Source organism: Ziziphus jujuba, chromosome 4, assembly GCF_031755915.1.
Source record: "Ziziphus jujuba cultivar Dongzao chromosome 4, ASM3175591v1".
NCBI classification, from domain to species: Eukaryota; Viridiplantae; Streptophyta; class Magnoliopsida; order Rosales; family Rhamnaceae; genus Ziziphus; species Ziziphus jujuba.
In genome coordinates, this window is record NC_083382.1 from 17,561,311 (window position 1) to 17,583,008 (window position 21,698).

The 21,698-nt window shown below is 26.3% G+C and overlaps 1 protein-coding gene across 1 annotated transcript; it reads right to left on the bottom strand.

Moving 5' to 3' along the window:
* Positions 1 to 1,005: 1,005 nt before the first annotated feature.
* Positions 1,006 to 3,632, bottom strand: LOC107434142 (peroxidase P7). Its single transcript, XM_060816544.1, has 3 exons — positions 3,301 to 3,632; positions 2,924 to 3,115; positions 1,006 to 1,735 (listed from the first exon to the last, which is right to left on the bottom strand). Exons 1-3 carry the CDS (start codon positions 3,526 to 3,528, stop codon positions 1,187 to 1,189), a joined length of 969 nt encoding a protein of 322 aa, XP_060672527.1. The 5' UTR covers positions 3,529 to 3,632; the 3' UTR covers positions 1,006 to 1,186.
* Between the last annotated feature and the right edge of the window lie 18,066 nt (positions 3,633 to 21,698).

The window sequence follows — 21,698 nt, forward strand, 5'->3', positions numbered from 1 at the left end:
AAAAAACAAAAATATAGAGTATTTCGTTTTACAATTCCAAACCAGCTATTTATAGTTTCCTTATTAATGTGTTTAACAAAATACCCTCTCATTCTTTACTTCACCTTGGGATCCTCTTCTTCATTTATTTTATTTATTTATTTATTTATTATTATTATTATTATTTCTCTACTCCATCACAACCACCAATGATAAGAATCATCGGCAATCAGTTTTCGGATCTGCAAGAGACTCCGGCACCAGCTGCATTCCTCCATGGACCAAATTAGCAATTGTTTTTCTTTTTTATTTCTATTTTCTTAAAAAAAAAATCAATAAACTGGTTAAACGAGTAGCCACTAGACATGAAAAAGATGTGATCGCAGTTTTCAGTCTCAGCCTTCTCCACCCCAAGCTCTCTTCTTACAGAGGCACTGACATATAGCCAAGGACAAACCTTGTGTCTCAGTGTAATATTTTTTCTTTTTATTATTAACCGAAGGTTGAAAAAATTAGAATTCATGAAGAAGAAGAGTATTTTGGTAAAATGACTTAATGGGAACTCGATAAAATTATTTTTGTAGTGCAACTAGAACTTTTCAAAAAAATAACCACATTTAAGAGTTAGTTAAAAGAAAAAATAGAAATAAATTAATTTTAGTTATACGATTGATGATTGCCACCTGTTATTTAATTTAGATGTTGAAAAGCTTCGGCAATGCTTAGAGTAGGAAAAGATCCACATTTTTTTTTTTTTTTTTTTTTTTTTGTGGGTAAGTGACTAATAGTTTATGAGGATGTTGTGTATTTTATCCAAAACAAAACTCATATTTGTGAGTGTTAAGCTAATATTTCAGATCTGGAAGATCTATATATACATATAGTTGCTACTGATCACCAGTGGATTCCTTTCAATTAGCAACAAATCATAAGAAACTTTGACAAAATCAATTTGATTCGAATACATAAAATTTAAGAAACTAAGCAAACTTTGATATATCTGGGTAGGCCACAGACTCAACAAGATTAGAATAGTGATGCCAAAATCTCTTCAGACTCAGACAACAACTTTATTCTCCAATATTTTTCCAAACAAGCAATTAATGCGAGTGAATTTTGGACCAAGATCTTTGTCCATTTATTTTCTGTAACAAAGTCCCATTGTTCTCCACTCCATTATATAAAGCATAATATGAAAATTAGTAAATTAATTAACCACCCCACAGTTTCTTCTGATTTCCCCATTAGTCCCTGTTAGAGGACTAAGGTTGCTCAGCTTCACCATAGCAGCAGCAAAATCTGCTCTAAAAGCAGCAGGGTTGGTACTATAAGTCCTGACCAACGCATCCTGCGCACCATTGTTGAAGAGCTCTTGGTCCGATCGGAGAAGCCCCCGTCGAGCCACAAGAGCCCTGTAGTAGTTGTTGTCGAAGTTGTTCTGAGTGGCATCGAAGGGAGCCAAGTTGGAGTCGCCGCCGGTAGCCGGGCAGGTGGCCCTGCGGGTGGTGGCGAATGCAGGGTCGATGTTGGTGGCGTTGTATATGCGGTTGCGGAAGGTGAAACACTGAGCGAAGCCGATGGTATGGGCCCCCGACAACGCCGTCATGTCTCGGGCGTTTAAACCTTTGGCGGCAAAGTTGGAAGTGAGAGTGGCGAGGTCGGAGAATGGGGACGGTATGTCGTTGTTGGCTTGAGTTTGACTGGCTGTTCTTGCATCCCTTCTTCCGAATGAGACTGTCCAAGATGGCCCTCCCAACTGCAAATGTTTGAAATATTAATGTACTATTATCTTTCTTTTCAAATTATATGACAAATAATACAACCAGTATTTTTTTAAGTATATATCTGTGTAATTTTTGTCAAGAATTAAATTATGTCTGCCAGTAAAACATGTTATTATCGTATAGATTTGACATTGGACATACCCTGAATAAAATACAACACTCAACTAGTAGTTGTGGTTTTTATTTCTTTTGAAAGAAAAACATTATTTGTCCTTACTAAGGACTGTTATTATAGGATTTTTTATGGCCATGAAACAATTTGATAGACTATCCATCAGGTTCATTTTGTATTAAATTATTAGTTTTAAAGAATCAAGTAAAAGTTATATCAGTGATGGATCCCTATTGGTAAAGATTGCTAGTAGTGTGACAAATAGATGAAGTATAAAAACCAAAATATGATGGGGAATTAATTCATTTTTAAGTGTCTCTCATTATTTTTGGTTTTAGTCTGCAAAAAGAATTGATGATATATATGACTTTTATATACATCATTAATTGGTGGCGGCTAAGACGTGACAATGCATGCAAACTGGGTTTAATTAAGCATTAACATTATCTTTTTGTTTTAATTTTCACCTGATGGCTATAGAATCGACCATTAACTACTCATATTGAAATTTATTTGAGCTTCATTTATTGCAAAGGTTGAGTTTGTCCATATACATATTAACATATTATGAGCTGAGGATATGTATATTTATTTAAATAAAACAGAAAAATCTCCCATTTAGTTGATTAATTCTTGTCAAATAAATCATTTATATTATTATATAAATAAATCGTTTATATTATTATATACTTAATAAATAGTAAACTATGGTAACACTTAATTAAATTAAATTGTCTGGAAAAGTATTTGAAGATATTTTGTTGCGGAAGTGTAATGGTGTATACAGGTTCTGATATGAGTACATCTATGCATATAAATAGAAAATTTTTATATATAATATAAATTTTATTTACTGAACGTCATTGGGAAAGATGTCCATATAAAGGTGCTAGTGAGTGAGCACGTATTACCCTTGCATGCCAGTCAGCGCTTAGTTGAAATTTGAAGCTATATATTTTCAAAATATAAAATTAAATACCAAACTTCTTTTTATAATTTTTATGTAGTATATTAGTTTTAAACAAATAAACTAGTTACTTGTACTAACCAAGACGACTCCATCACGGGCGGCAAGTGCCAAAATATCAGCACACGACACAGTGCCACTACAGGCAGCTTCTACATTTGCTTTGATGGAGTCAATCACTTCGAAACCACGAGCTGAATTCCGGTTTGCAAAAGCATTCTGTTCGCCAGTGAAGGTCGCAGTGTCGTCCAACAATATGGATGCGTCACAGCCCTACATTACACAATCATGAACTAAATTAATATTAAAATTATATAAACGAAAACCAATATGGATGCGTCACAGCCCTACATTACACAATCATGAACTAAATTAATATTAAAATTATATAAACGAAAACCAATAAAATCTACAACAAAACGAAAATATATATTAATCCAGCACTAATATATTCCTACATTAACAAAGCAATCATGGAAGAACAAGCGAAGAATAGAAGCACCCATCCTACGATCACTCCTAACAGCTTGGTTCATTCCATTTCGAACAATATTCTGAAAATTAGGGCAATTTCTTGCATAGAAGGTGGGAGAGAGCTGTGCAGTAGCATAGCCCGAAAACACGAATATTACAAATGTAGGGAGGGTGATTAGGAAGAAGAAATGAGTACTAATAGAGGAAGCCATGGAAGTATAAATATGTGAGCTTAATAATAAGGCTTTCAAACTATTCAAGTATATAAACTAACTATATACTTATGGAAAACCAGTACTGGGTTTGAGAATATATGGTTTTCGGAGGAGTTTGGAATGAACATATATAGAAGAGGAATATGTTAAACAGAGAGAGGGAGAGAGAGAGAGAGAGAGAGAGACGAATTCAAACTTTGCTGCGCCTGAAACGCGGTTGCAATATGGAGTCTTCTGGCAACTTTTCGTAGTTGATCACAAGGAATCCTCTACAAGAGAAAAAAGCAACGTTTACTAAAAAAGCAAAAAAAAAGAAGGTTGACTTCTAGCTAAAAAACAATTTAATCCATTGAAAATATAAATCATTCAAAATTAGATCCACCACCAAGTTTTTTAATAATTAACTAAAACTATTAATTTCTAGAAGAAGCTGTATTATATTCGTGTGGCCCTCCCTTTTACTTATTTAACCGACAAGGGCTTGCAAGTTAGCTAGCTAGGGAATACCCCTTTTTTTTTTCTTTTTCTTTTTTTTTTCTTTTTTTTTTTTTTTTTGTTTATTCAATTACTATTATTATTATTATATTTATAAAATTGAGAAAAAAGCCATTTTATCATCATGCGTTTAATATCAATGGTTATTAACACTTAGGCTATTTTAATGAGACATTATTATTATTAGTATTATTATTATTATTATTGCTATTATTATTATTGAGAAGAATATTAAATCAGAACTTCTAGAAATTTTTATTAATTACAATTTAATCTTTCAAATTTAAAAAATTACAATTAGCATTCTAAAAAGTATAGATAATATTTTTTGAAGAGGTGTAAATAAATTAAACCTTAATGGAAGTATATGAAATTAACCTTTATTATTATTATTATTATTATTATTATTATTATTGTTATTATTATTATTATTATTATTACACTCATGCTTTATGAACTTTTTACTTTTTTGTCTTCCATAAAATTTAAAGCTAATAATTATTACAATTTATTGGGATTAGGTTTGCGTGCTGATTAAATAAATTATTTAGGTGTATACGTACTTTTGACTGTAGAGATATGTATCTATATATGTATGTATAAATAATGTTTCTTATTATTGATATATGTGTGTCTACATATGAATTATTTCTTTGATCCTCTATAATGCTGGACTTCCTATAATAAGTTGTTATCGATTAATGCAAAGACTAGTTCAATTAGTGATGGATTCAAAAAATAATTTCAGGGAGGCACATTATATAATATAATAGCACTTCATTTTTTGGAATTTTGGACATTATATATATATATAAATTTTTTTTTTTAAAAAAAAAATTATCTAGCCCAACTAACTAGATTTAAAAAAAAAAAAAAATAGATAGGTTTCTTTTTTTTTTCCCCCTCTAATTCTATTTCTTTAGAAAAATATGATTACAATATTTTGACAATGATTTGGCATTCACAATAAAAACATTAAAAATTTACATAAAAAATAATCATAGTTCTCCCTTGAAGCAAAATGAGAAAAAAAAAATTATTTTAGATTTTGTTAAAAAATAGTTAACTAAAATAAATTGAGAACTAGAAAAATAACAATAAAATTAGTCAATAAAATGAAGAATTCATATCCCAATAATTAAAGCAACATAAAATAGTAATTATATAAATATTATTTTATAAATAAAGGATGATTTTTTGTTTTAATTATCTATTTCTTTTGTTATTAACTAATTGTATTTATTGTAATTGTAAATTATCATTATTTATAAAATTTGTTCTGAATAACTATTACATTGTATTTAAAAAAAGTGTTGTATTGTAGATAAATGTTATAATTATATTTAATAAGTATGATTGTAAATAAGTTAGAGAAAAAAAAATTTTAAAAAGATAAATGGGAAAAAGAAATATATTAAAACTAAGAAGATGTAGAAAAAAAGAAAGGCAAAAAAAGAAAAAGCTGTAAAACTGAACTCAGGATGCGTGGGAGTAAATTTAAAGGCCGCACACATTCAATTTTGGCAATTGATAAAATAATACATTAAAAATTTTACACCTCCTCTATATTTGATTTAAATACAAATTAATTCCTTTAGTTTTAAAAATATTATCAACCTAAGCTCAAATAAGTTATCAATTCCCACCTCCCTCCCCAAAATGTTTCATTCAAATTCTTGAAATAATATTATTATCCACACTCTCTTCGTAGCGATAGTTGTAATTTTTAAAATGTAAAAGATATATAGGTTTTGTGACATAATAAAATCTTATTTAAAAAAAAAAACTTTATTAAAACCTTATGATTAACTGATATAATTTTAAAATGCAATTATTGATATGATCCAAGGATTAAAAATTATAACTTTAAAAAAAATACAAACAAAACCAATATATATATATATATAGCTAGGCTCAAATAAAGTCCTTAATATAAGGACTAATATGATGTTTTTTTTATTTTTAGCTTTTGGATTTGCATTAAAGGTTGAGATTTTAAATAAATTTATTAATCATAGAGTCCTGACAGGATTTATTTTCTCTAAACAAAAATTTAGTATTTTATTAAATTTATATTTGACTTCCTTTTAATTTTTAAATCATAACCCTTGATATGATCCAATAGATCTTAGATTTATAAAATAAAATAGATTTTATTTGAGACTGATTGTATATATATATATATGTGTGTGTGTGTGTGTGTGTGTGTGAATATAGAAGTTAAATGTATAGAAAGACTTTAAATAAGTTGAAGATTGTATTGGACACAACGACCTTAAGATGAGTTATACTTACATATGTGCTTATAGATAGATGGTGCCCATTTTCAAGATACAATAACTTCAATCTTGTAAAAGTATCACTCCAATTACAAGAGATAGATGGTGCCCATTTTCAAGATACAATAACTTCAATCTTGTAAAAGTATCACTCCAATTACAAGATCTAACAAAGTAAGAAGATGCATAAAACTCTCTTACTCTTGTATTCTAATACTCTTTAATATATAATATATGAATGTTGAATAATTGGGAACAATGAGGCTTGTATTTATAAACATAAACAGATCTCTAATATATACCTTTTTAATTGGAAACTGTACCTTTTAGAATGAATAGGTACTTATTAAATGATAAATATTTTGCGTGTACCTTTTTATAAATTCTCGTATATCTTGTAATTTGAATAAATACCTTCAAAGTTGAAAAAGTACCTTTTTATATGAAAAAATGCTTTTTAAATTAAAAAGCTAAATGTATCATTTTGTTCAAATGAATACCTTTTATTTTAAATTAAAGAAATACCTTTTAAACAAAAAATTACGTATTTAATTTTCATTCAAAACAAAATTTTAATATATTGTGTTTGTGTATATATATACACACACATTAAATTTCAAACAAAAACAACCAATTTGGTTACATTTTTTTTTTTTTAACCAAATTTTATTTTTTGCAAGATGGAGTGCTGGTGCTGGTTTGGAATCATGGTCCCGCTTTTTGAAGTTTTATGTCAGTACTCCGAAGAGCTCTTACTAGTGTCTTTTCTGCAAAATCAATGTAGATGATTGGATTGTCCATGGCAGAGGCAATTCCTAATGGCGTATGGTGTTGCACCATTAAAGATGTATCAGTTGGATTGTCTTTCAAGCTGTCAACTGCCAGTGTGAGGTTCGTCACTTTTGTACAGAATTGTAGAATGGTAGGATTGTACCCATAGCAACCATCATAGCACTCCTGTTAATAGGAGAAATTGGTTTATGTGATAATATGGTGGATCTGCACATATTATGTATCATAATTTTTTTATATTTTATTATTTTTACTTTATTTAATAAAAATAGTGGATAAAATACTATATGAATAGAATATTATCAATTATTTAGTTTTGTTCAAAAAATAAAAAACTAATATAGTGCAGTATAATCTTGCACTAAGACAGTATAATATATACAAGTCTTTTGTATGGTATGTACCAAATACTGTATAATGATAGTATAGTTCAGGCTAGTATAACACAGACTAATACAACATAGCTAATTAAATACAGGCAAATACAATATAGCATACCAAAATTTACACGTCTTTTATACGGTCTGCATCAAACACCAAATAAAAATATTATAATTCCGGCTAATATAACATAGACTGATAAGCATAATTAATACAATACAGGCTAATACAGTATAGGAAACCAAAAGGAGGTTTTTAATTTAATTTTTAATGTGATCTAAAAACCTATTAAAAAAAATGTATTGACAAGAGAATAACTGTGTATATATAGGAGGTTATTATCAAGAAATTTTTAATTTAACCAAAATCCAGGATTTTAATACTGACAATTCGATTTCATAAAGGTCAAAATTGAATTTGGGTTGAAAACACTCACGTGACTTCTATTTTTTCTCTACCTTCCAAAATTTCTATCTTTGTCCTTCCAAAATATCTAGTGACGTTGTCTTTTGTTTTTGTTTTTTTGTTTTTATTTATTTTTTTAATTTGAAAGTTATTTTTAGTTTTTTTAAAATTAAAATTGTTTAATAGCTAGATTCATGCAAAATAATTAATAAATAACAAAATTCAAATAAACATTTGCATAACAAACTAATATTGCAAATGAATTAAATATGAACTCATATAATAATTTTATTATTTGAAAATTAATAATTGAATAGATAGTTAATAGATAGTAAATAAAAATATGATAAATTTAATTATTTTGAAAATGTTAATAGATAGTTAATAAAAATATGAATCAACTATACTAAAATATTAATTAGAAATATAAAGTAAAATAATTAATCTCTTTATTTAATCTATTTATGTTTCAATTTTAAATTAATAACAGTTTGACAATATTAAATTTTTTTCGAATTTAAAAGGATTAGACAACGCTGTTAACTCAAAAGTATCACTTATTGTATTAATTTTTGTAATTTTAATTAATTTTACATGTTATTCATATGTATATAAATATTAAATATATTAATCAGCAATATGAAGCATAATAATTAATCTATTCATATAATTTATTTGTATTTTAATTTAAATTAATTATTTTTTAAATTATTAAAAGTTTGAAAAAATTAATTTTTTTTTTATAATTTAAGCGGTTTTGGCGATGCTTTTAACATTAAAAGCATTGTCTGTTGTCTTAATTTTTTGAATTTTAATTAATTTTATATTTTATTCATATATATATAAATATTAAATATATTAATTATAAATATAAAACACAATAATTAATTTATTTATTTAATTTATTTGTGTTTCATTTTTAAATTAATTATTTTTTAAATTATTAAAAGTTTGACAAAATTAATTTTTTTTATAATTTAAAAGGATTAAGCGATGCTTTTAACATAAAAAGTATTGCTTGTTGTCTTAATCTTGGTATTTTATTTAATTTTATATTTCATTAATATATTTATAAATATTAATAGACAGTTAATAAAAATATGATAAATTTAATTATTTTGAAAATGTTTGGGTGAATGTTTTCATGATAAAAGCATCGCCCATTTGTTTGAATTTTTTTTTTTAAATTTTTTACCCATTAAATGTACCATTTAGAATATGAATCAAATATACTAAAATATTATAAATAAATAGCAATATACATGAAATTGAATAAAATATTAAGCAAATTAATTTTTCTTTCAAATTTTAAAATCATTTGTATTTGCCTCCAATTTTTTCAAACCTCACCATTTGATATTTTAAAATCATCATTAATATTTTTAAAAAAATGTTGAGTGCGTTTTTCAATCCTCATCTTTTCACAAGTACAAGCCCTAAAATATTTAACCTTTATCGTTCTCTAAGAAAAGTTGAACAATCAGGTTTGCTGGGTTTTGTAGATTTCTTCTTTCTTTTATCCGTGTTGCCATCAGCGAGCACATAGTCATTGGTTTTTCTTCCATTTTGAATGGTGGTCATGCTAGGTTCATCAATAGATTTCCTTTTTCGGTCCTTTTTTGTTTTTCTTTTCTTGCTTGGTTATTGTCATTGTTGGATTTCTTGATGTGTTTGTTGTTGAGTTGCAAGGTTGTTGTTTGCTATTTTGCTGTGTTGTATGGGTTGCAAGTGGAAAGTGGGGTTTTCTTCAAATTTAACTTGGGGGTTTTTCTTAATCTTGTTTGGTTGATATTTTATTCGCGATTTTGCTTAGGATTGGAGTTTTTATTGCGATTTTGATTAGGATTGAGATTTTGTTCTCGATTATGAGTCATCAATGGTTTGGGTTAGCACGGCGATCGAAGTTTGCTCCACTAGGTGACCAGCTTGGCCTTAAGTTGTATTTGGGTTGGTTACCAAGATTATGTCAGATTTGGCGTAGTTGGAAAAGGTACACTTAATTTTATTTTTTTGTTGATAATATGAAATTGAATTATTATATGAGTTTGAATTTCATATTTAAAGTGAGCACTATTAATTGTTAATTTACATACTTGTTATCTTACATATGTACTTCTCATCTAATATTATAGCCAATTTAATTTTTGCACATTTGGACTCCTAAGTAGTCTAGAAACACTGAATGTATTTATCATATCATGATGATAATGAGTGATATCATTAGATGAAATGTACTTTGGCAAAACTTACAAACAATGGTAATTTTAAAATTTTAATATAATCAATTACTTTATACTAATTAATTAATATTTATTTATTTTGTATATGTTTTAATAATTTTTAATATAATTTTTTTCATATGTAGTATAACGGTATAACTTGGTTACAAGATAATGTCAACTAGTTTAGAGTTGAATGGGCATCAATCATCATCTCAAACCTTTCATCTCAATGAGTATTGTAATTGCTTTTGTTTGTATATAACTATATAAAATAGTTGATTAAGAAGTAAAATTATTATATGAGTTAATATTTAATTTATTTGAAATATTATTTTGTTGTTCAAATAAGCTAATGCTAAAGTTTTAACAAAAAATTTTATTTTTTTAAAATAAATTTCATTCATTTTTTGTGAATTTTTATTGATATTCAATATTTTCTGATATTTCCATGAAAATTTTTATATTTTAAACATTTGATATTTCCACCAATATAAAAATTTTAAACCTTGGTAAAGTGAGAGATTTGTAGGTTAAAAACTCATCAACTTTTGAATCCTTCATATTGTGATTTAAATATGCATTTAAAATTTATTTGAGTTTGTGTAAGATTGACTTTCCTCTTTTAAAATCTTAATATTTACTATCCTCATATAAATTTCGAATAAACCATTTAATTGTCGGAGCATCTCAAGAACTAATGAAACCATTAATGCATCCTCATGGAAAAAAGACTATACATGAATAAGATTTCTTAATATGTATGCCATCAAGAAAGAGGCAAAAAACAGCTCATATTTTCATATTGAATGATTTTTAAAACACCAATACAAACACATCATGTGGGGATCATTCACACTCTTTCACACTCTGACTTCTCTTTTCTCACTGGAAGGCGAAAAAAGAGAAACCAATCGCATCTCTACTACTTATCGAGGAATTTTCAACACTTCGCAATTTTCGTTCCTCCGGAATAAAAGAATTTTTGTCATATTAGGACAGCCTTCGGCTTCTCAAATGTCCAAAGTCAATCTAATTTGACAGCATATACTTATCTATGCCAACAATATTAATTAATAAATTGCAGCTTTTCCAACTTTGATGGATTAATTAGATTTGAAACTTTAAATCATAAATATATATATATATATATATAGTTCTAGAAAATCCAAACCCATTGATATATACGGTTGGGAGATATAATTATGAGTTTATCTATACATGACCACGGATAATGATCATAAAAGAGATTCTTTTTTTGAATTAATAAATGATGTTCTTTGGTTATATAACAATTTTTAATTGATGGATTGCATTATTATGTTTTGATTTTTGAAATTAAAAATCTAGCATAAGGAAAAGTGAATTTTTTGGACCGCTAGTTATATCTATGTTTATAATTTTTTATGTATGATTGAGTCTTAGATCCAGACAATGGCGTATTTGGCTAGCTATTGAATTCGACATATTTTGAAATTAAAAGAATCTTAAAATAAATAAGTACCGTTTGTTGATATATTCAATTTTTTTTAACTAAATTGTGTGCATTTGTTTACTTTAATTGTTAGCTAATGACAGTTAAAATTTATTACATATTTTAATTAACAACATATCTAAAACAAATATCAACACCAAATGAAATACAACGTGAAATTGTGCTGATTTTTTTTTTTTTCTTTTATTTACATTTATAGTTCATTGATATATTTAACAAACTCCCATTTCCATTGATGAACAATTGAAGTATATAAACAAAAAATAAATACGTAGGAAAAAAAAAAAGTCTGAACACATTAATAAATAACACTTAAATTCGCACATTCTCCTTAATAACAAAGAATTAATATAATTATCCTGCTACACAATTGATGAACAAATCTTTAATGTTTTAGTAAATTTTAAATTTAAAATGAGACAATATAAGTCAACATCTTTTCTGTAATAATTTTACTGTTTGGCACCACTAATCATTAATGATATTGAAATCTAAAAGTGAAATGACAAATACAAATTACATATATTTAATTAAGTTTTGACTTTTATACCAAAAATTTAACATTGGAAAGCCAATTAAATTAGAGATAGCATTTTTCTTTTAGCAAATATCAAATCCATTGCAGACCAAATAGTTAGTAACATTAATGTTTGTTTGGCGTAGCTTTTACCTTACCTCTCTAAAACTGCTTCTTGAGAAAGCCACTTTCCATCCGCTTTGGTTATAAATGTTTCAAAGACGTTAAACAACTTATTGAAAGTTATCTAAATACTTGAAGAAATAGCTTTTTAAGCCTTAAAAGTTGCTTTTGGCTTCTCATAAACTAGTCTAGACAAAGCCTGGATATTAGTGTACCCAAATTAAACGAGAAGTCTAATGACAAAATAATAATAATAATAAATAAGTAAATAAAGGAGTAGTCTATTTAATAATAAATAAAAAAAGAAGCAAACAGTAGTAGAAAAAAAAAACTCTTCTTTTTTTTTTTTTTTCTTAGGATTATAATATATTTATAGTTTGAAAAGGATGGGGGCTTGATTAAAGCCTAGACAACCTATTGTGATGATATTTATAAATTATAATATAACTGCAATAATTGTTTTATATATGTTAATTAATAAATTTTTTTATCAAACATGTATTTTTTGTAAATTTTTATTAATTGTATATAACCATTAAAGCTTACTATAAATTGAATAATTAAAAAAATATAATATCTATTTAATATTTTTATAATTTTTATGGATAATTTGATAATTAATTTATTAAATAAACCAATCCTAAAATTTTAATAAAAATTTTTATTTTTTAAATAGATTCTCGTTAATTTCCATCAGTTTTTATCGATATTCGATAATTTTCAATATTTCTATGGATATATTTATATTTTGAATCTTCAATATTTTTATTGATGCTGAAGTTTTAAACCTTACCAAAAGACACTAAATTTTTCTGTTCAGTTTTTAATTATCAAGCGTATTATTTTGATCACAAAATGGAGAAACTAATATTTTTTAAGCTTTTTTGATAAAAATTAGTAGCTAATAATTAATATTCATGCGGATAAATATTTTATGGAAATTTCAGCAAAATTTTCATATTTTCAAACAGTGGATAGGAAATCTAGCTCCCATATAAAAAAGGTAAAATTTTCAAAATTTCCATAAAATTTAATTCAAATTTTCCATCAAATATCCACACAAATTCCTTTATAATTTAGTGAAAAAATTCAAAATTTTCATTTTCCATGAAATATCCAAAAAATTTTTAGATATTTCTATTAAATTTATTTTTTAAATTTTCTATCAAAAAATCAATAAATTGGATAAGTGACTTTAAATTATAATATAGATAAAAATACAAATATACATATATAATAAATGATAAATATCATATTATAAATATTATAAAGTACATAAATATTATAAACATATGCTGGAAATATATTATCTACAAATATAACTAAAGGAACTGATGAAATATTTATGAGATGTCTTCAAGTAGTAATTTGTGAGTACCATATCAAATTTAATTATCAAAGAATAATAATTTTGTATAGAGTTAACCAATATCATATAATAATTATTAATATGGATAGCCACATTTAATATAAAATTCATATGATTGGCATATTAATAATTATATATAAAATTATCAAAAAAATGTTTTTAATAATTATTTCTCATATTTTACATTTCAAAATGAAGAAGAAACCAATAATTTTCAGCAACCCATAAATTCTATATGGTATTGAGATGACATTTTATAACATATAATATAATTATAATAATTGTTTTACAAATTTTAATTAATAAATAATTTTATCAAATTTATATTTTTGTATTTTTTATTGATAATAATATATTTATGACTTTTAATACTTACTACACATTATTAAATAAGAAAAATTTTAAATCCATTAAATATTTTCATAATTTTTATAATCAATTTTATTATTAATTATTTAAATAAGCTAATTTTAAAATTTTATTATTTTTGTGAGTTGTTATCGATAATCGATAATTTTTTATATTTTCGTGTTTTAAATCCCTAATATTTCTATTAATAACGATTTTTTAACCTTGAGTCCTTATAATTTATATATTAGATAATACATATTTGAAAATTAAAAAGAAATAAAAAAATATTACTTTGATTAAAAAAAAGTTATATTATTCTTTTTTTTTTTTCAAATATATATATATATATATATATTCGTTCATGTTGTTTTTACGCATATTAGACTTTAAGATAGTTCCTTCAAAAACCTTTTTTTTTTTTTTTCCGAACCTTCAAAAACCAATTAATAAAAAATAATAACCGAAGTACTTGCTCAGTATTATGTTAAAATTTGAGGCTGACTTTACTTTAAAAATAACAAATTGTGTATTATATATTATTAAATTAAATTTTGTGATAAATGCACTTTGTTACCCTTTAAAATCATCTAATTTGGTTTTGAGGCATTAAAATTAATTTTGTCATAATGATACACATTGTTTTCAAAATTCTTACAAATTGGTTTAATCAGGTTAAAATTAAAGGAAACTGTCAAATATGGATCATGTGTGGTAAATATGACCTTCAATTGATTTTTTATTTTAATTTTCAAAATTTTCTATTTAAAAATTTTTAAAAATTCTAAAAAAAAAAAAATATGAAATATTCAAAAAAATCCGAAAGCCCAAAAAAATACCAGATAGTAAAAAAAATTTGACAACATGATAAAACATATCATATGTTCAAAAACAATTTCGAGAAAAAAAAAATACTAGATGATTAAAAAGAGTTTTGAATTCCTAAAAAATTAGACATTCAAAAAAACAAAATTATGAGAGTCCAAAAAAATATGAAATTGTTAAAAAAAAAAAAACTATAATTAGATGGTAAAAAAATTCTAAAAGCACAATAACAGTAGTAAAAAAAAAAATTGACAGCCCCAAATAAATACCAGAGATAAAAAAAAAAAAAAGTTTGAAGACTCAAAAAATACCAGGTGGTTAAAATAATTCCATGTATCCCAAAAAAAAAAAAAATCCCTAGAGCATAATAAAAAATGACATATATTAAAAAAAATTATGAGAGCTTGATAACAGTACTAAATGTTCAATCAATTCTGAGAGTATGAAAAAAATAACAGATGATTAAAAAAATTTCTAATATCCAAAAAAATACTAGATATTCAAAAAACATTTTGAGAGCCCGATATAATATATATATATATATATATATTAGATGGTAAAAAAAAATTGAAATACCATATGTTAAAAAAACAAAATTTGAGGGCCTAAAAATGCCAAATAATTATAAAAAAATTAATGCCCAAAAAGTAACATATAGTAAAAAAAAAAAAAAAAAATTCTAGAACTCGATAAAAATGCTAAATGTTTTTGGAAATTTCAGAATTTTTTTTTTTTTAACATCTGGCTTTTTTTTTTTTTTTTTTAACTCTCAGAACTTTTTCTTTATGGTTTGGTATTTTTGTTTTTTTGGCACTCAAAACACTTTCTTAATCATCTGGTATTTTTTTAGGCTCTTAGAATTGTTTTCAATATTTAATATTTTTTTTTCTAGCTTTCAAAATTTTTTTGCCATATAACATTTTATTTGGACACCTAGAAATTTTTTTAACTATCTAATAGTTTTTTTGAACTTTCAAAATTGTTTTGAACATTTCATACATTTTCAAGCTTTTAGAATTTTTTTGAATATCTTGTATTTTTTTCAAACTCTAAGAACTTTTTTACCATATGGTATTTTTAAGGACATTCAGAGTTTTTTTAACCATATACTATTTTTTTCAAAATTTTTTCAAGCATCTCATATTTTTTTTAGGCTCTTTGATTTTTTATTGAACATCTATTTTTTTTGGGCTTTTAGAATTTTTTTAAATATTTGCTGTTTTTTCAGGCTCTTGAATTTTTTTTTATCTAGTATTTTTTCCAAGTTTTTGGAATTTTTTTGAACATTGGTATTTTTTTAATTCGCATTTGTAATTTTTTTTTTTTTTACCATCTGGGTTTTTTTTGGGGTTCTTAATTTTCTTTGAACATATTGTATTTTATAGACTTTTGAATTTTTTAAATTTTTTAAAAGAAAAAATCTGAAAAATATATTAAAAATCATATTTGGGAGTCATATGGGTCGCACATGGCTCTTATCTGATGGTTTCCATCAATTTAAAATTTTTTTTATCGTCTGGTATTTTTCTGGTTCTTGATTTTCTTGAATATATGATATTTTTTAAACTTTCAATTTTTTTGAATTTTTTAAAAGAAAAAATCTGAAAAATATATTAAAAATCATATTTGGGAATCATATGGCCCGCACATGGCTCTTATACGATGGTTTCCATCAATTTTAAATTGGACTGATTTTTATTGGGAGTCATATGGGCCACACATGGCTCTTATCTCTTATCGTATGGTTTCCATCCATTTTAATTGAATTGAACTTATTTGTAAAAATCTTAAAACAAAAATAAATGATTTTAAAAATTATTAAAATGTAATTATTCTTTATATTTTCATAATTTTGTTTTTCTGCTATATTAAATATTAAATATATATATATATATATATATATATATATAATATTCAGTATATAGTATATATGGATTTGGTCGGTAGCCAACCCAACGACATTTGAAATAGAAGCTCCAAGTGGGATGGAGTCGTTTTCTCTCGTATTGGATCTCGGCTACAGGCATTAATTTGCTGATAATATCCAATTACTGATTTTTCACATTTGATTGCATGAATTCAACGCCTCAAATATATACACACACATCCTCTAACTTACGTCAAAGTTCAACTTTGGGAAAAGCTCCTATGTAATCTCTTTCCTTTTTTTTTTTTTAGGCACAAATTTATACACATACTTTCTTTTTTCTTTAGGTAAAGCTCCTACTTGAGCTCCTAGGTAATCTCAATTACCAATAATTTGCATAAATAAAGATTAAATTTACCCATTTAAAACATACCCCCTCCCCCCCCCCCCCCCCCCCCCCCCCCCTCCTCCTTTTTTTTTGCATTTTGCATTTTGCAAAACATACCCTTAATTAGATTGTTTTTTCCTATTAATTATTATTTTAATTGGAGTACTAGTATGTATTTTATTTGTGTTTGTAAAAAACTTTAGACACATTTAAAAATAAGAATAGTTATAAATTAACAAGTTTGTTATTCTTGGGTTATCTCCAAAGGAAACAATATCATTGTGCTAAGACCTATTTAAGATCCCTTTATTGGAACCCTAAATAAGCTCTGATATAGGTAAACGCTACTAAACTATCCTACAAAAAATCCAACAGCATCTCCCTAAATGATTGAACATGCCCCAAAAATTTTCTGTACAAAAATTATATTTCAATATTATACCATCTTATTCATTCCACCTTACTATAAGATTTTTCCATAAAAAGCAGCACTTTAATACAAAGTATAAGAATATATATATACTAGAAATAATTTAATAAAAAAATACACTTAAATATTTATGTCCACCCACACCACCCACTTAGTATAGCTTTTTATTTTTATACAGCTTTATGAACACACTAAATGCACAAATGTAGATAAAAAGGTAATAAAACAACAACGATAATAATAATAGTGATGATAATAATATTTATACAACTTGCCCAAGATCTACGATACCTGTCCAAAGGCAATCATACTTGCCCGAATGTTATTATACTTTTCTGAATACTTGTACGACTAAACAATTATGAGGAATATACGATTGACACTAATAATGATAATACTAACAGTAAAAAATTTAAAAGGAATAATAATATTATTATTAATAACAACAATAATAATAATAATAACATTAACATTATTAATAACAATAATAATAATAATAATGATCCTGATAATAACAATAATAAATAGTAATAATAGTTATAATAATATTAATAACAATTATAATAATAATAATCATAACAAATAATAATAACAACTACCATAATAATGAACAATAGTAACGATGATAAATAATAACAACAACAAAATAATAACCCAATAACAATTTATAATAATAATAATAATAAGTCATTAAAAACAATTAATAATAATCTCGTAACAACATAATAATAATAATAAAAATAATAAGTCATTAAAAACAATTAATAATAATCTCGTAACAACAACAACAACAACAACAACAATAATAATAACAGTAATAATAATAACAAATAATAATAATATCAATAATAATAACAACAAATAATGCTAATAATAGAAAATCATAATTATTAATCAATAAAATAAAATAAAGTAAAATAAGAGTTTAAAATTTATAAATAACCTATAAAATTCGCACATCCATAGTGTAGATACGCCCGATATACTATATAACATGCTAATGCACGGTCCCATAATATTAGTTATTACAAGTCTATTGCTACCAATATGATCCCGGGTTGGTTGCCTATAGTAGTCATCCGATCCACTAGTATCATAAGCAACAAAGTCAGGAGACGAAGCTATTCATGGGCTGAATTTGATCGTTGCCTGTATGGTGTGTTACATATAGCATAACATAATATATATATATATATATATATATATATATATATGTATACATGAAAAAGTTATTTGATGCACCATACGATATACCAGTGGTATTAGATAGTACTCGGCGTCCTAAGCACTACATGATGGGGAGATTAAAGAGAGAAACTTGCAATCGGTCACCTTGGCATCCCACGAAGCCGATTGTTAGTAACTTAACATGGCTAAAACAATCATCCTTCAACCAAGGGGAGGATAGCTGATGCTCACTAAGTAAATATACTTGTCAATCCTCAAGCCTATAACTCCCACAGGATGGCCATACATATATACACTAATCCGTAATAACAAGCTATAGTGGGGCCAAAGAAGGGGATAGATGATGCTCACTATGCAAATATACTTGTCTACCCTCTCTCACCACAACTTACAAAGGACGATCATGTACATAACTTGCGCATTAATCCATATAATAATCAGTCATCCTGTGACCAAGAAGGGGGGCAGCTGATGCTCACTATGAGAAATACTCGCCAATCCTCAGGTCCATAGCTCTCACAAGATGACTACAATTAAATAATCAATCATCCTGCAGCCAAGTAGGGGAGCAGCTGATGCTCACTATACAAATATATTTACTAACTCTCAGGTCCATGGCTTTCACAAGGCAATCAATACATACTTACAAGCTAAACAACATATATAGTATAGAACACCAATACTATATGCTACATCTACAAATTATAAAATTTTGCAATATCATAAATACCAAAATTTAGTAAAATACAACTGGATTTATATACTATTATTAAATCCATAAAATTCCATATTTCCCTTTTAAAAACCCCATAAATCCAATGATTTTATACAATTAATTGTTTCTACAATAATTTCAATTTCATTGTTATCCAAATATACAAAATACTTTATACACTAAAAATTATTATTTTTCTTAAATTCGTAAAATTAATTTACGCAAGAATTGTATTAAATTATGTGAAACTCATACGTAAGTATATTTTATTTAGCATAATAAACTCAACAGTAAAATATAACCATAAATTTAACAATAATTTAACACAATAATTTCTTTAAAACCATAGATATAAATTTCATGCAGAAAATATATTTAAATCACATAGAATCTACACAATATAATTTAATAACAATTTCCTTAATTAACTTAATTTTTATTATTTTTTTTTAAAACATACATAATATTTTTTGAAATTTTAAATAAAATAATATATATATATATATATATACACAACATCTGTATGTACACAAGTATATATATTTATTTATATATATTCATATATATATATATATATATATTTCTTCTAACAAATATATATACCTATATATTCATATAATCAAACATATGTATATACATCTATACACATGCCAAGGAGTATCCATGTATACTCATATATATGTATATATATATATATTCAAAAATATACATTTTCAAAGTTACATGCGCATATCTATACATGAACATGTACATAAATACATAGTTTAACACAATTATGACATTAAATACAAAATCTACTCAAAAATAGCAACTTTTCAAATATACTACCATAATTCACAAACTAGACACCAATGGAAAGCTAAAGAGATAAGGAACACATTACTAACCTCCGTTAAGCTTAACTCAACTGGGATAAGGAACACGTTACTAACCTCCGTTAAGCTTAACTCAACTGGCAATGGCTAGAAAACGATCGAGAAAATTTGGCCAAGGTTCAACTTGTTATACCTCCCTAACGGTAGGCAATTGAGATGAATGGAGCTTAAAATCGAGCTCAGCAGGTCCAAAAATAGTGGAAAGGGGGAACAACTCAGCCACTGAAAAACTGGCTTTGCCATTGTCGATGATAGACCCTCGATCTGGTCGTGTCGTCAATGGGTCACCGTAGTTTTTCGGCTGCCGGTTGCAATCCTCACTTACTCCACCCTCATCTGGCGTGTGTGGTGCAGGAACGGCCAAAATAAACACAATTCGGCCAAGCCGAGAGAGGATGTTTTTCTCCTTTTTCGCATGTGAGAGAAAGAGAGGGGGGATAGAAGGAAAAAGAAAAGAAAAAGAAAGGAAAAAAATAATTTTATTTATTAAGGTGACATGTGGCATTCTCCCATCATGACATGAGGTATCTTTTTAAATGTGACATGTGGCTCCTTCAAAATGGTGATACATGGCACAAGCCAAAGACTCCTCTATATATTTTACTACCCAATAAGGTCAATATTGGAAAAGATAGATACGACTTTACAGACTCATAACTTTTTAACAATAGGTCCAAATTAAGCGTGCCACCAGTCTATGGATTCGTATTGACAAGCACTATCACATAATACATGATATAAAGTCAACTCTGGGCTCAGGATCAATCTGGATTGCATCTTGTTTTACCATAACTTTCTATTGTTAACTCTAATTTTAGCGTATTACTAGCCTACGAACTCGTGTCGATGAGTACTTTACATGGTATCTTGGTCAACACAAAATTCCTCTCACACTAAAAGTCAACTATAGGACCTACTTGGTCAAACCCCATCAACCTTATCAAACTTGGTCAAAAGTTCAAACTTGGGACATTTTCTCAGGTCGGGGTGTTACAATTGTGTTTAGAATAACATAGTATTCTCTTCCTTAGTAGCTTCCTTAGTAGCTAGCTATATAATTATCGTTTTACTATGATTTATATCGATATGCTATAACATCCCGTTTTCACTAGCCAACCTGTCATATTTTGTCAATGTTCTTTCCAATTTAACCACCGCATTTGGTATGAGGTGCTTTCAAATTAAAGTTCCTAAGAGATCACACATCCTTCCATTGGAGTATGCTTAACTGTAGAGTTCAAAAAATTTAACCATCACAATTGGTATGGGATTTCTTTGTTCAGAGTTCCCAAGAGGTCGCCTATACTTTCATTGGAGCAGGCTTAACTACAGTTGTTTAAAACTCTAAAGTCAACCATGGTGGTGTGGGATTTCTTTGTTCAAAGTTCCTAAGATGTCACCTATCCTTTCGCTGGAGCACGCTTAACTACAATTCTTTCAAACTCTAAAGCCAACC